Consider the following 15740-nt stretch of genomic DNA (forward strand, 5'->3'; position numbering starts at 1 on the left):
TCCTTGTCAAGAGCAACTGCTCCAAGCCCCACCCAACCTTCCACAGCTAAGGAAGCATAAGTGTTTATTTTAATGACTCCCTTAGGAGGAGCAATCCAACGTTTACTACTATGCTGCCCGCTTCAATGTAGGAAGTGAGTAGATCTTCTTATTATATTGCCCATACTCATCGACATACCTGGTGACCCGATTCAAGAGGATGGTATTTGGAGTGAACTTATCCTCAAAGTTCAAACACCTTCAGGTTCCTCTTTCCCCATATACATACACCACATCAGAAAGGCTACTCTGTGCCTCAGCTTGACATCTGCTTTATCCCAACTCTCAATCAGACTACAAAAATCAGTCCTCCCATTATTCCGCAAGCCCACACAACCACTGTCCTCCCATAGTTCTTTCACACGCAAGCAGTCAAAGAGAGCATGATTACAGGTCTCAATTTCAATCTTACACCATGGACATAAGGCATCATCTAAAAGGTGACTCTCAACCAGAAGAGCTCTAGTGGGAAGCGTACTTGTGAAAATACGCCATAGGAAATGCCGCATTTTAGGAGTCACTTCCATGCCCAAATAATTCTCCAAACCTGATGAAAGTCATCGAAGTTGCACCCTTTTCCAAGCATGTAAGTTGTCTTCATCGAATACAAACCATCATTCGAAAACGCCCAAGTCAACATATCTTTCAGTTCCCTCACACTCAATGGAATTGATAAGATAAACTTCTGATCTCTCTCATTACAATGTGAGATAATTAGGTCCACATTCCACTCCAACCTATCAAAATCGATAAGATCACAGACCTGATTTAAGCCTTCACACGCCTGGGTTGTGACAAACCTTCCACCTTCATCAGCAAGCCTTACCCCAAATGTTTATCATCGAGCCAATCCCAACCATCCATATAACACCTTCTTTCACAAGTGATTTCGTGCTCCAAACACTTCACCAAGAATATCATCCCGCATATCCCAGAGATGCATCAAGGAAAGAATAGTTTGGGTAGTCTTTGCTTTCATTACTTTGCTTAGGAGAGAATCCTCTTTATGAACAAGACTCCATGCTTGTCTGCCAAGAAGAGCGTCATTGAACACACTTAGATCCCTAAATCGCATCCCTGGAGTACAAAGGGCTGCCCAACTCCTTCAATGTATCTTCCGTCTTGTACCTTTTTGGCCCCAAAAAAATCTAGCCATTGCACTCCGGATTTTCTCAATCACCGTGCAAGGAAATTTATAAACACCCATAAGTTATGTCGGAATTTCTTGAATGACATAATTCAAAAGAACCTCCTTCTCGGCACGGGATAAAAGCTTTTCTTTCCACCCTAGGAGCTTTTTCCATATCCTATCCAACAGAGCCTCGAACACCACTTTCTTCGAACGCCCGACCACAGTCAGAATGTCAAGATACTTCTCATGTCTATCAACTTGTCGCATTTTCAGAACGCTCATCAACTCATCTTTTTGCTCTTGTCTAGCTTACCCCTTTACTGAAAGAAATTTCCGACTTTTCATAATTAATTTCCTATTCGGATGCTACTTTGTATTTGTTGAGGATATCAACTATGGCTTCACATTCTCGTCGATTAGCTCTAGCAAAAAGGAGACTATCAACTGCATAAAGAAGGTGAGATATTATCGGACCATTGCGACTCGCCCTTGCTCCATGAAGCAACCCGGCTTGGACTTTACTCTGCAACATTGAAGAAAGAGCATCTGCCACTATAATAAATAGGTAAGGGGATAGGGGGTCCCCTTGCCTAAGTTCCCGGGTTGGAACCACATCGCCACATATCTTGCCGTTGACAATGAAAGAGTATCTCACCGTCGACACACATCTCATGACCAAGTTTTCCCATTTTCCATCGAAACCCATGGTGAGTAACAGCTTTCTCAAGAACCCCCACTCAACTCTATCATACGCCTTACTCATATCGAGCGTCAGAGCTATGGTGCCTTTCTTCCCCTTACTCCTCTTTTTCATCGTATGAAACAACTCCAAAGCAATAAGGGCATTGTCAGTTATTAATCTACCCGAGACAAACGCATGCACTCTGATTCTCAGAAATAATACCAGGAAAAATCAACTTCAACCTCATCACTGACACTTTAGATACAAGCTTATATAAAACATTACACAAGCTAATAGGACAAAATTCAGCAGTCGATTTCGGGGCATTCACTTTCGGGATTAAAACAATGTTAGTGTTATTAATCAGCTACAGGGATGAAGAGCCATTAAGAATATCACTAACAAAATTAGTCACATCGTCACCAATAATATGCCAAAATTTTTGATAAAAAATTACATGCATACCATCGGGTCCGGGGCTTTACAAGGGTGCATGAGCTGTAGAGCAAAGAAGATTTCCTCCTTAAAATATGGTTTAAGCAAATCTGAATTTTGTTCTGGAGAAATATGAGCTTGAGCATGTTGCAAAATGTCATCAAGAGCCGCATTAGATGGTAAAATAGAAATGAAAAGCCCCTTGAAATAATCATATATACCACCCCTTCGATCTCCCCTTCCTCCTCTTGCCACTCCCCATTCGAATTATAGAGCCAATCAATAGTGTTTTCTTCCTTCGTTGTGATGCCTTGTGGTGGAAATAGCTTGTATTCTTATCCCCATCTCGAATTTCAGCGACTCTGGAGCGAATAAACCAGTTAGCTTCATATTTCTCATGTAAAGCATCAAGCTCTTGGAAGAAATACTGTTCTACTGGGCTACACGTAAGGCTGCTTCAGTGGTTTCAATTTTCAGACCAATGCCGTCGAATTTCCCTTTACTCCAGTCCAGCAACCGATTCCCCACCATCATCAGTTTTAAAACAACGTTATTCCCTGCAGCGGCATTCCAAGCTTCACGCACAGTAGGCTCACAAGACTCGTCCAATAACCACGCCGTCTCGAATTTAAATCTTTTCTTGCCCTTTTTCTTACGACCTTTGCTATCATCAATGTGAGTGAGGATTGGCGTGTGATCAGAGCAGTATCTTAATAAAATGCTCAACATAAGCCCCCAGGTAGAGTCTAATCCAAGACGATGAAGCAATGTATCGATCAAGGCATTCACGAACCTTCGAAACCTCATAATCACCCCTCTCCCAAGTCCACCATTAGCCCATATATCCCAAGTCTTTAAGCTCACAAACATTCATAGCTTCTCAAAAATTCGCCATTTCCCTCCTCTCACGATCTGAACCCCCCTCCTTCTCGTCATACATGAGAATTTCATTGAAATCTCCCCCAAAAATGATTGGCAAATCAACTCCCTCACATAAAGGTTGTATGAGTTTCCAAGTTCGACATTTATTAGCCGATTCCGGCCATCCATAAATACCGACAAATCTCCATTTCACACCTTTTCTCATGACATCACCACAATTGTGGTTTTGAGAGAAAGACACAAGCGTAAAGTCCACCTTTACCTCATTCCAAAAAAGACAAAGACCTCCCGATTTTCCCCTGCTAGAAACACCAAAAGCACTAGAAAAACCGATCCTCCCCTTAATACCTTCAACATCCAATTTACAGATCATAGTCTCTGAAATGAACACCATGTCAGGGGCATAACGAGTACTCCACTTCCAGAGTCTACGAACTATCCAGGGGTTGCCCATCCCCCGGCAGTTCCAACAAAGAAGGCTCATTGGCCTTGGCGGGGTTGGTCCAAACAAACCTCCCTCCACTCAACTTAGAAGAAGAACCTTTTATTGCTGCAAAGGAAAAAATCTTACTTGGGGCCACCTCATTACATATAATTCCACTCACAATGATCTCTTCTTCCTTTTCTTCAACAGTAGTTGTAGCTTCTACAATTTCACCACTCCCAACCTTATTCTCACACATAGACAAGTTTTTCTCCACACTATCAATAGTATTAATGTTCTGTTCTGACTCCCTCGTTACAAACAATTGGCGCCTTCCCTTAGAGATTTGATCTACCTCCTCAACTCTTTGGCTTTCCCCTTCCTAGGTGAGGCTCTAAGGAATAAGCCCCACCCCAAGCGTTTCTCCTTTTCTTCTTCGGACACCATCAAACAATCTTTCTCAGAGTGCCCAATTACACCACAAGCAAAGCAAAGATAAGGGAGGCGTTCATATTTAAATTCAATCTTAATCTCATTCCCTCCTTTATCACCAACTCTTTGATATCTGCGCAAAGGCTTATCCACATCAATCAAAACTTGCACTCTCCTATATCGGTTTAAACCAAGGGCATCCGGTTCTAGTTCAATCAATTCCCCCAGACCAGTAACCAAAGCTTTAACATATTCATCAGATCGACAATTAAAAGGTAATTTACAAACCCTTACCCAGAATGGAGATAATTGGAGGTTTACCTGCTCCGGCTGTTCGTCTCCATGGACTTCATTCAACACAATCAGATTATTATCCCAGCACCATGATCTCCCATTAAACACTTTCTCCTTATCCCGCCAATAAAAAAACTGGAACGCATATAGGTTAGGGCTTAGCGTTCGGATAATCAAACCCTCTATCGGAGCCCAGACCTTGAACATTGTTCACTTAAAAGCCTCAACATTATATGATCTAGACGTGCATAATCTTCCCACCAACAATAGCGCAAGGTTCTCTTCATTCTTTGGGCTATTAATGGTGCCTAAATCAACCACACTCCCCTCGTCATCGTTCAGTCAAAGGGCAGAACACTTATCCACAATATCATCCACCATAGCACCGGAGATTGGCCGCACAGGACGAAGGTCAATTCTTTTTTGCAATGGAGCGAAACCCTATCTTTTGAAGGAGTTTTTTTGAAACAATATAATAGGAAGAGGGAGTTTTTGAGACTCTATACATGCATATGAAGTATATATTTTTTAGAGAAAGAAAAACTATTATTATCACATTCAAGGCACGCAACTTTTGTGTGTGGTCAGGCTAGGGGTGGGACTTCGGTCTGGCAGTTCGGTTTGACCTCAGTTTGAAACGGTTTCGGTTTGAAACGGTTCGGGTTAAAACGGTTTCATTTAGACGGCGGGTCGGTTCAGTTCGGTTTTGATTAGTCACAGGTCGGTTCGATTTCGGTTTATTTTTGTACGATTTAAATTCGGTTCGGGTCATAAACGGTTCGGTTTATAAACAGTTCGGGTCATAATCAGATCGGTTAGAAACGGGTCGCTTCAGGGGCGGATTTACTCGGGTCAATGCCGGTTCAGTTTTTAAACGGTTCGGTTAATAATCGGGTCGGTTTGAAACAGGTCGGATCAGGGGCGGGTTTACCCGGGTCAATGCACGTTCGGTTTATAAACGGTTCGGGTCATGATCTGACCGGTTTGAAACGGATCGGTTCAGGGGCGGTTTTACCGGGTCAACGTCGGTCCGGGTTCATATCGGTTCGGGTCATGAACGGATTATTTTGAAATGGGTCGGTTCAGGGGCGGGTTTACCCGGGTTAATGCTAGTTCGATTCATATCGGTTCGGATTATACTCGGTTTGGTGCTAAAATCGTTCGGGTTAGTTTGGTAATCAGTTAAATTGGATCGGGTTGAAATCGAGTTCTAAAAAGTGGTTTTGACCAGTTAGCGCGTTTTGTTTTATATCAAGTTGGGACTAGTATTTCCATTTCATTAGCGGGTCGGCATAGGTTGGTGAAAAAAATAATGGATCGAGTAGAAATTGGGTTTTAAGAGATTTTTGACCGGTTAGCTATTTTCGTTTTATATAAAGTTGGGACTTCGTCACTTTATTTTCAGACATCGGATTATATATAATTACACAAATCTTCATTTATTCAATTATTCTATATCATGTTAATATGTTATGTTTCAAGTTTGGTTATACTCTTGTTGTTGTTTATTCGATATTATCATATTAGTCTATTACAAATTTATAATGTATTAATGTATTATTGTTTCATTATTAAATATATATTATTAGGTTATCAGCTTCTTGTTGGATTGTTTTAGATATCGTGTCATGACCATGTTTTGATGAGTTGCTACTTTGAATACGATAAATCGATTCAGATATCAGATTATATAGAATTACAGAAATTCTCATTCATTCTATATCATGTTAATGTGTTATGTTTCAAATGTGGTTATAGTCTTGTTGTTGTTTATTAAATATTAGTCTATTACAAATTTATAAGGTATTAATGTATTATTGTTTCATTATCAAATATTATCAGGCTATCAGCTTCTTGTTTTAATTGTTTTAAAGATCACGTCATAACCATGATTTGATGAATTGGTACTTTGAATACGATAAATCGATAATTGATATTGTAATAAACTAATAATTTAATGTTACGGAACTATATTCGGATGTTTAATTAAAATCACGATTATTCAATTTCCCATTAGTCTAATAAAGTAATAATTGACAATTGTTTGTAACTATTCCATAATTTTGGTGTTTAAGTTATATTGCTGAATTACTCTGTTGTCTTACCCTCTCTAATCACCTTTTAAGATTACGTGCCTACAAGGCTGCAACATATATATGTTGCAACTTGCAAGTTAAAGAAAACGGGTGGGGAAGTAGAAGTATTCAATTAGATCGATCATCAACTGTTTTAAGTTTTAATAATCAGATACATTTATCGATTATCTATACATACCAATGATAGTATGATACCAATCGTACCATACATTATTATTTATTACATATACTGATATACATATAACTAATATACATTAAATATGTCATATTGAATCAATTCCAATTTCCAAACATTTGTGTTTCTTACAATTTATAAGTTACATAAAGTTAAGAGTACAGTAGTGTTTTTATTAGTACGTATCTATGAATAAAAAAACCATACTATCCAAATCCATTATCCCATGATCCGTGTCACCGTCTTATATTAAATATCAGCCATTGATTTGCATGTCATCTAACGGCCTATCATCGCACACATTCCAATTCACGATCCGTGTGTTTTCTTTTCCACCAATCAGATCACTCTTACCATCGTCTCTTTAGTACTCTTTTTGATTTCTCTCTCGTTTTCTTAATCCTCTTCTGTAATATTATCAATAATATGCTCACTGCTCTCTCATTTTCTCTCTCATCTCCTCTTCCTTCTTCCTTTCTTCTTCTTCCTTCTTCTCCCTTCTTCCGTCTATGTTCTCCTTTCTTCCATCTCGTTTCTCCGTCTCCGTCCACCGACACCACGCACGACGGTTTTTATGGTCAAATTCGACCACGAAACTCTAGATCTAGTTGTTTCATGATCAAATTTGGCCTTTTAAAACCAAATTTGAGGCCAAATTCAGGATTAATATATAAGGTGTTTTCGTTCTTCCTTTTTTTATTTTCTGTTTTTCTTTTTAATTTTTTTCCAAGTTGTGGGCAACGGAGGGGGCCGAGTTAGGGTGGGTGTGGCGGCGGTTAGACTGGGTTCGGGTGGGTGGGGAGGGAGGATTTTTCGAGGGAGGGAGGGAGGGAGGGAGTTTTATGGTGGGTGAGAAATTAGAGTGAGTTGGGGGGTTTTGAGGATGTTGGGTTTCGTGGGGGTGGGTGGGGTGGGGTTACGGTGGGTTTGGGTTTTTTTTTCGATTTTTTTGTATGGGGTGGGGTGGGGTGTGTTACGGTGACGGTGGTGGGTGTGGTTGGGGTTGGGTCTGTTTTTTTTTTTTTTTTTTTTTTTTACAGTGGCGGTGGTGGGTGGGGTGGGGTGGGGTTTGTTAAGGGGGTGGGGTGGGGTACGTTACGGTGATGGTGGTAGGTGGGGTGGGGTATGGGTCTGGGTTTTTATTATTTACGGTGACGGTGGTGGATGGGGTGGGGTAAGGTTTGGGTCTGGGTTTTTTATTTACGGTGGGTGGTGGGGTGGGGTGGGGTGGGTTACGGTAATTATGGTGGGTGTGGGGGTGGTGTTAGGGTGGGTCTGGGTTGACGTTGGTGGGGTGGGGGTGGGTTACGGTAACGGTGGTGGGGTGGGGGTGGGTTACGGTAACGGTGGTGGGTGGGGGGTAGTGTTAGGGTGGGTCTGGGGTGACGGCGGGGGTGGTGTTAGGGTGGGTTACGGTGGTGGGTGGGTAGCCAAATTTTTTCATTTTTTTATTTAATTTATAACTCCTAATTTAGTTATACAAGAATATAATTTTAATTTTATAATAGCAAAAAAATTTACAAATTTAAATCAATAATTATATGTAAAAAAATTGTACTAGTAAATTACATTAAACATCAAATATATTTCGTGGAATTCTAACAAATTGTTAAAGGTTGTAAATAGTTCAATTTGAATGGAACGGGTTGTAAACGGTTCGGTTTAAATAGTTTGTAATCGGATCGGTTTAAACGGGTTGCGGTTTGAAAATAGTTCGGTTTAAACGGTTTAATGGGTTATAACAGTTCGGTTTAAACGCTTAGCGGGTTGTAAATGGTTCGATTTAAACGGTTTTTTCCTACGGTTTAAACGGTTTCGGTTTATAAACGGTTCGGTTTAAACAGTTAGCGGGTTAACATTAATCGGTTCAAACGGTTTCGGTTTATAAACGGTTTGGTTTGTTATTGGTTTATGGTTCGTAACGAGTTAACATTAATTGGTTCGGTTCGGTTTCGGTTTGACATTATACGGTTCAGTTCAGTTTTCGGTTTAAAATTAGCGGGTTATAAACGGTTCGGTCCGTGATGGTTCGGTTCGGTAACAGACGGTTTCACGGTTCGGTTTGAAAAGTCCCACCCCTAGGTCAGGCACATGATAATATAAGGTCACTCATGTAATCAAATTTGTTAATAAGGGTAAGTCTGATTAATCAAATGAGTAACTTTATTTATTCACCTGGGTGATAACCTAATTTTTTTTTTTTCCATAAGAATAACATTGATCAATTCTAACATTAGTTAATGAAAAAAAAAGTTACTTTATTTGTTCATTCAAGTAATCTCGCTTTTTTGTTTTGATTATTAAAAGAAAAGCTAGTATGACTCACAAAAGTATGTAACCTCATTTTTCATTGGAATAACCCTTCGTCCATTATAATATCTCCTATTCGATCATCAGCAACCTCCATTACTCAACTAATTATCTTTATGAAATGGGTACACCAACAACTAATCATATTTTTATTACGGAGTCAATCGACATCCCATGTATTTTAATGGCTTCCCTGTTTGTAATTGTGGCCTTTTTGTCAATGAATTAATTTTATTAATTAAACTAAATGGAGTAAATCAAAGTTTATCTTCATAATAAATAAGTTTCATTTATCAAAGGGGAAATTAGATCTTCCTTAAATTTAAGATAAAATTGATTAAAAAAAAAAAAAAAAAAAAACACCGCTAACAAATGAGATAAATCAGGGATCCTTCAAATAAATGCTTCTAAAGATCATACATATAAATTTTTCCGTGCAATTACACGATTTGTTATGATTATATATTTAATTAGACATGTCTTCAACTATGAGTCTTTTATAACGTACACTAGTTGAAATAGGCAAATGGGCATAGGTAAAGGTGGGCACCGTGCCGTGCCGGGCCACCGCGGGCCGTGCCTGGTGTTGGCTCGTGTCAGATCGTGTCGTGCCTGCCACTTCGCGGGCCGTGCCGTGCCGGGCCACCTTTTGGCACACCCCAGCCCACAGCACGGCACGGCCCACGTGCCTGGCGTGTCAGGCCGTGCCTGGCTGCGGACCATCCCGAATAAAATTTTTGGTATATATTTTTTTTGAACAACCTTTTAAAATGAGTATATTTAAATAATTTTATTAATTGATGAATAACTTATTTACGAGTGCGATAACACAATAATTAAAAAATTTACGAGTGCGATAACACAAAATTTGATGAATAACTTATTTAATTTTATTATACGCCGGTACGATAAATCGATAATACAATAATTACAATGATAAAAATCGTACAATAATTGATGAATAACTTAACTTTATAGCTTATTTTATTATACGGGGTTCAATAATACAAAAATTAGCTATAATTAATAGTATGTAATAATCTAATTATTCGTCTTCGTCTTCTTCTTGTTGTTGTTCAACTTCATCGGCCAATTGAATTGATTGAGAACTAGTAGAACCCAACGTTCCTTTATCGTCATCGTTTTGTGCATAAGTACGATCTTGGCAGCGAGTTTCGGCATCCAACCAATCCTTGAAACAAACACACATTTCAAGTGTTTCGGGTTTTAGTCTTGTTCTTCTATCATCTAAAACCCTTCCTGACACACTAAAAGCTCCTTCGGAGGCAATGGAGGAGACTTGAATAGCAAAAATATCACGAGCCATTGCCGCCAAAATTGGATGTTTCGTGCTTTGTGCTTTCCACCAATCAAGGATGTCGAGGCCGTACTTCTCTTCGTCATCCATGCCTTTCATGAAGTCGTAACTTAGTACATTTGCAACTCCGAAACATCGCTTTGTGTTCTCCTAGAGGATGATTCGGTACCTAAAAACTTAGATATCATATTAGTAGCTTTTGCATATAAACCTTTGGCCCTTTTACTTACATTTTTGGATGTTTGAGAAGGAGCAAATCGAGTTACGGTTCCATATTTAGATTAATAAACTCTATATAAGGAAATAAATTGATTGGTCACATTAGTTTTATAAGATTCAACATCATCTTCAAAATTCATGCATTGAAAATAAATATCAATTAATAAAAATGTGCCATCATACTTTTGCCTTGGATCTAATATAGAAGCAAAAATATAAATTATAGGAATATTAGTGTAATATTTACGCCATTTTTCCTCCATTGATGGAAGATATCCATCATAATCGTGTTGTAATCGGTTTTCATCGAAAAGTTGTGCAAGTAAACATGCATTGCTAAGAAAAGAATGAGCACAATGATTATAAATAGAAGAAAAACAATGTGTCATACTATATAATAATTGTAAAAACTGCATATATTTTTCACAATTAGACCAATCATCATCTAGTAAAGCAAATTGTGGAAATTTTTTATTATAAAAAAATTGTTAATGGACCCTTGTACTCGATTGCCCTACTCAACATTTCATAGGTGGAGTTCCACCAAGTTGCACAATCCGTTGGTATTTTAATAGCCTTTATCCTTTATTGCCTGCAAAAAGCTTTCCATTCTTGAAATCTCATGTTAGAGCTGTTAATAGACATAATAGCATTCCTAATTTTGTGATAAAATGGACCAATTGCTTGTGTTCCATCCTTCACACACAAGTTAAGAACATGACAAATGCATCTAATATGAAGTGCATCTCCATCTTATATTACATCGGTCAATTGTGGTTTAACTAAATTTGCACAAACTGTCATAGAAGTTTCATTATAAAAAGTCATATACATGATTTTGGGCCTAAGATTATATGCATCAATAGCTTGCATAAAATGATGAGAAATATTAAGACCGGTGTGGGGGTATTCAAGCATTTTAAAATGGATAATGCATTTTTGTAATAACCAATCAGTATCCAACCAATGACAAGTCACTCACAAATAGTGATATCCGTAACCGCTATCCCATGCATCAACAGTCAAAGAAACTCTAAAAGTAATATTACTTAATTCATCATATAACTTCAATTTGTACTCTAGAAAAGATTTCATGGTAGCCGAACGGACAGTTTTTCTAGAGATTTTTTTGTGTTGGGGTTGTAATGATCAGTTAATGTAATTGTTAAAGGGATCATTTTCGGCAAAAAGAAAAGATTGTTCGGCATGTACTAACATTCTCCCAAGTTCATCTCTATCTCTCTCATAATTGTAAGTGAAGCCATGTGGATGGAATTGAGAAATTTTAGGTTGAGTTGGATCACTAGATGGACCACCACATTTTTTTATATGTCTACAAAGGTGTCCCATCCCTCCCTTGGTTTCGGCCGAGTAAATTTTGTTACATGCCTTACACTTGGCTTTGGTTCCATCTCTACTTAATTGAAAATATCCCCAAACACTTTCGATTGGTATTGACAAGTTCCTCTTCGGTACACCATTCTAATGTGTTTGGAATTTGGGTGGATTGTTCACTTGACTCGGTGGCATTTGTTTGGCTACATTGGGTACTTTGATAAGAAAGTTCATGTTGTGAGCCGTATAAATGAGGTGAGAATTGGTTTTGTTGAAATCCCGAACTAGACATAATCCAAGGAGACATATTGTCAAATTGTTCGAATCCTCCCATGGTTTGGGGATGGAAGAAGGGGGTGGAAGGGTTCGGATTGGACATATTAGGGGGGGGGCATTAAAGTGTTTGAATTTGGTGATTCCCTACTAGTACTAGTACGTTTTGACTTGGCTTTCCTAGAGAAGAAAGAAGGGTTCGGGTTTGATGCCATGATTAATAATAATAACAATAATAATATCAACAATAATAATAATACAAACAACAACAACAACAACAACAACAACAACAACAACAACAACAACAACAACAACAACAACAACAACAACAACAACAACAACAATAATAATAATAATAATAATACAAATAATAATAACAATAACATAATACTAACAACAATAATAATAACAAGAACAATAATAATAGTGACAAGAACAATAATTATAACAATAATAATAAATTAATGTATAACAATAACAATAATAATAAAAATAATAATAATAATAATAATAATAATAACAAGGAAAAATTCATGGCAATAATCCGACCTTTAGCCCATTCTTTTTTAATAATCCGACCTTTCGATTATTATTTAATAATCCGACCTTTGGGAATCTTTAATTTTTATAGGTCCCATTTGACCAGAAACCGGTTGAAGAGGTAATTTTTTTTTAAAATACACGTGTCATTACATAATTGGTCAAAAAAAAATTAAAAAACACAAATAATTCACCTGGCAGCCACTCCCTTGGCAGCCCACCACCATCCCCACCACCACCCAAACCACCACCCCCACCACCAATCAGCCAACTACTCCCTTTTCCCCTCCCCTAGCAGCAACCCCCACCACCAATTAAGCCACATAAATCGTTGCCCCCATCCAAGTCAACCACGAAAACCACCCCAGCCACAACCTTCCACCAGCTAGCCTACTCTCATCGTCAACCACCACCACGAAAACCGCCTTACTCCAGATACACCACCCAAACCCCAGAACCACCATCCCCCTGTGCCGGTTTTCCCCCTCCCCCTGCACGCCGATTTCCCCCCTCCCCCACGCCGGTGACGCGACCCACCCTCCCACCGCACTCCTTCAATTCCCTCCTTTATCGAACTCCCACCTCGAGAAAACCCGTCGCCCCTCCCCCCACCACCGCGCCACCACAAACCAGCAGCCACACCTCTCAATAAGCGGCAGCAACCACAAATTGAAGCAACAAAGCATAGATTCAGCTCGATTTCAATTAAAAAACGGAGTAGGCGCTCCTCAATCGGGATGCTAAATCAAATGGTTGAGATTTTGTGATACTAGTTGTTGATGATGTTGAACGGTTTTGATGGTTGAATGGGAAGATCGAAGAGCAGCATAGCAACCAAGGAGGAAAATCGGGGGGGGGGGTTTGATGGTTTTCTGACGGGGTTTGGGTTTTGGGTGGCGTTTCGGGTGGGGATGGGGAGAGGGTTGTTTCCGGCAGGGTGGGAGGGGTGGTGTCGTGGGTGGGGGAGAGAAAAGGGTAAGGGATTGGGTTCGCCGGCCGCCGCGGAGGGAGGGTTCGCCAGCAGCGGAGAGAGAGGACTAGCAGTGGGTGGGGGTAGGGTGGCTAGGTTTTTTTTTTTTCCTTTTTTTGTTTTTTTTTTATTTTTTTCTTAATTTTTTTTTACCAATCACATGCCGCCATGTGTCATGTAACCTGTTATAATAGGTTACATGACCGGTTGGGACCAATAAAAATTAAAAACCCCCAAAGGTCGGATTATTAAAAAAGAATGGGCTAAAGGTCGGATTATTGCCATGAATTTTTCCTAATAACAACAACAACAACAATAACAACAACAAATTAAAATAACGTTGAGTTAGATCTTACAACGACGCTTCAATTGCTTTCCGCTAATTAATTTCCCGAACTTATAATTTTTTTTTAATTTTTATAATTGAGAGAATTAGAGAATTAAAGATTAGGATAATTTGTAAATTACCACCCAAAAATGTACCTGTTTTTGAATTAACCACCCGTTTAATTTTTTATTTTTATTTTACCACCCCTTAAATTAAATAATCACTCAAATTACCACCCATTTTAAAATTCCGGTGGTTTTCCGTCCGTGGGCCCCACCTAACGGGTGGTAATTTAAAAATTTTCCCCATACTTTCATTTTTTCCCTCGAATTTTTCTCTCTCCTTCTTCCTACCTTCTTCAACCTTCAATCCTCCATTTTCTCTAACCTTCAGACAAATTCTTCTTCTCCCCCCTCCCCCACTTTCTCTCTCCTCCATTTTTCTTCTATCAAAATGATGAAAAAATCTTCAAATTTAAGCAACAAAGCTTGGAGTATAGCTTCTTTAATGGCGGAACTCCCTCTTTCTCCTTCCTCTTTTAATTTAATTACAACTTTTGTAATTATTGGATTGGGTTTTTTCTGAAATTAGGGTTCATGCTTCAATTGAATTGGGGGTTTTGTTAAATTAGGGTTCTTATTTTAATTGAATTAGGGGTTTTCTTAAGTTAGTGTTTGTGTCTATCAAATGGGATGGAAGACTCAACCTTCTCCACACATCTCTCAATGCCGGATATCTACGCAATATATGATCAATTGTTTCCTCATTCCTACGACAAACAAAGCACCTCGCATCATACGCCAGATTGAGACCAAACATAATAGCCTAAGCTTCAACTTCTAATGGGGAGCACGCAATAGAGATACCCATACTTGCAGTCATCATGATATCCCCAACATCATCTCTGACGATCATCCCAACTCCAATCATATACCACTTTAGAAATCCTTATCTTTGCAATAGCTGCCACTTCAAACTCAGAGAGTAAATCTCCGAGGTCTTGAACTCGATGTAATTCTGTTTCCAGGAAGCAGGGGTATCCATTTGTCACCCCACAAGCAGCAGACACTTCTCCCATTGCCAATAAGCCATCTTGAACCCTCAATGATATAGTACAATGTGAATAAAAGAAAGATGCTCACTCATACTTATATTTTGACAGCTAGAATAATCTGAAATCAGACTTGGCAATTTTATTCTCTTGATGAAAATGTTGTTTAATAATAATGAAGTTAGTAACATGCTCAAATGGAGATAGGGTGCAGATTTAATTACAAAAGTTGTTAATTAAATTAAAAGAGGAAGGAGAAAGAGGGAGCTCCGCCATTAAAGAAGCTATACTCCAAGCTTTGTTGCTTAAATTTGAAGAATTTTTCATCATTTTGATAGAAAAAATGGAGGAGAGAGAAAGTGGGGGAGGGGGGAGAAGAAAAATTTGTCCGAAGGTAAGAGAAAAATGGAGGATTTAAGGTTGAAGAAGGTAGGAAGAAGGAGAAAAAATGAAAATATGGGGAAATTTTTTAAATTACCACCTGTTAGGTGGGGCCCACAGACGGAAAACCACCGGAATTATAAAATGGGTGGTAATCTGAGTGATTATTTAATTTAAGGGGTGGTAAAATAAAATAAAAAATTAAATGGATGTTTAATTCAAAAGCAGATACATTTTTAGGTGGTAATTTACTAATTATCCTAAAGATTATGTGAGTTTTTTTTTTTTGTTTTTTTTTAGAAGTAAAGATTATAAGAGAGTAGGAATTAGAGAATAAGAGAATTAGAGAATAAGATATTTGAGAATAGATGAGTTAATGAATTGTGGAAAAAAATGGAGGAAGAAGTGAAGTATTTATAGTAAT

The 15740-nt window shown here is 38.6% G+C and overlaps 1 protein-coding gene across 1 annotated transcript; it reads right to left on the reverse strand.

Moving 5' to 3' along the window:
* Nucleotides 1-3945: 3945 nt before the first annotated feature.
* Nucleotides 3946-14962, reverse strand: LOC110703000. The gene is made up of 2 exons (XM_021880758.1): nucleotides 14819-14962; nucleotides 3946-4518 (listed from the first exon to the last, which is right to left on the reverse strand). The coding sequence occupies exons 1-2, from the start codon at nucleotides 14960-14962 to the stop codon at nucleotides 3946-3948; spliced, it is 717 nt and encodes a 238-aa protein (XP_021736450.1).
* Between the last annotated feature and the right edge of the window lie 778 nt (nucleotides 14963-15740).

The sequence above is a fragment of the Chenopodium quinoa genome, unplaced genomic scaffold (genome assembly GCF_001683475.1).
Source record: "Chenopodium quinoa cultivar QQ74 unplaced genomic scaffold, ASM168347v1, whole genome shotgun sequence".
NCBI classification, from domain to species: domain Eukaryota; kingdom Viridiplantae; phylum Streptophyta; class Magnoliopsida; order Caryophyllales; family Amaranthaceae; genus Chenopodium; species Chenopodium quinoa.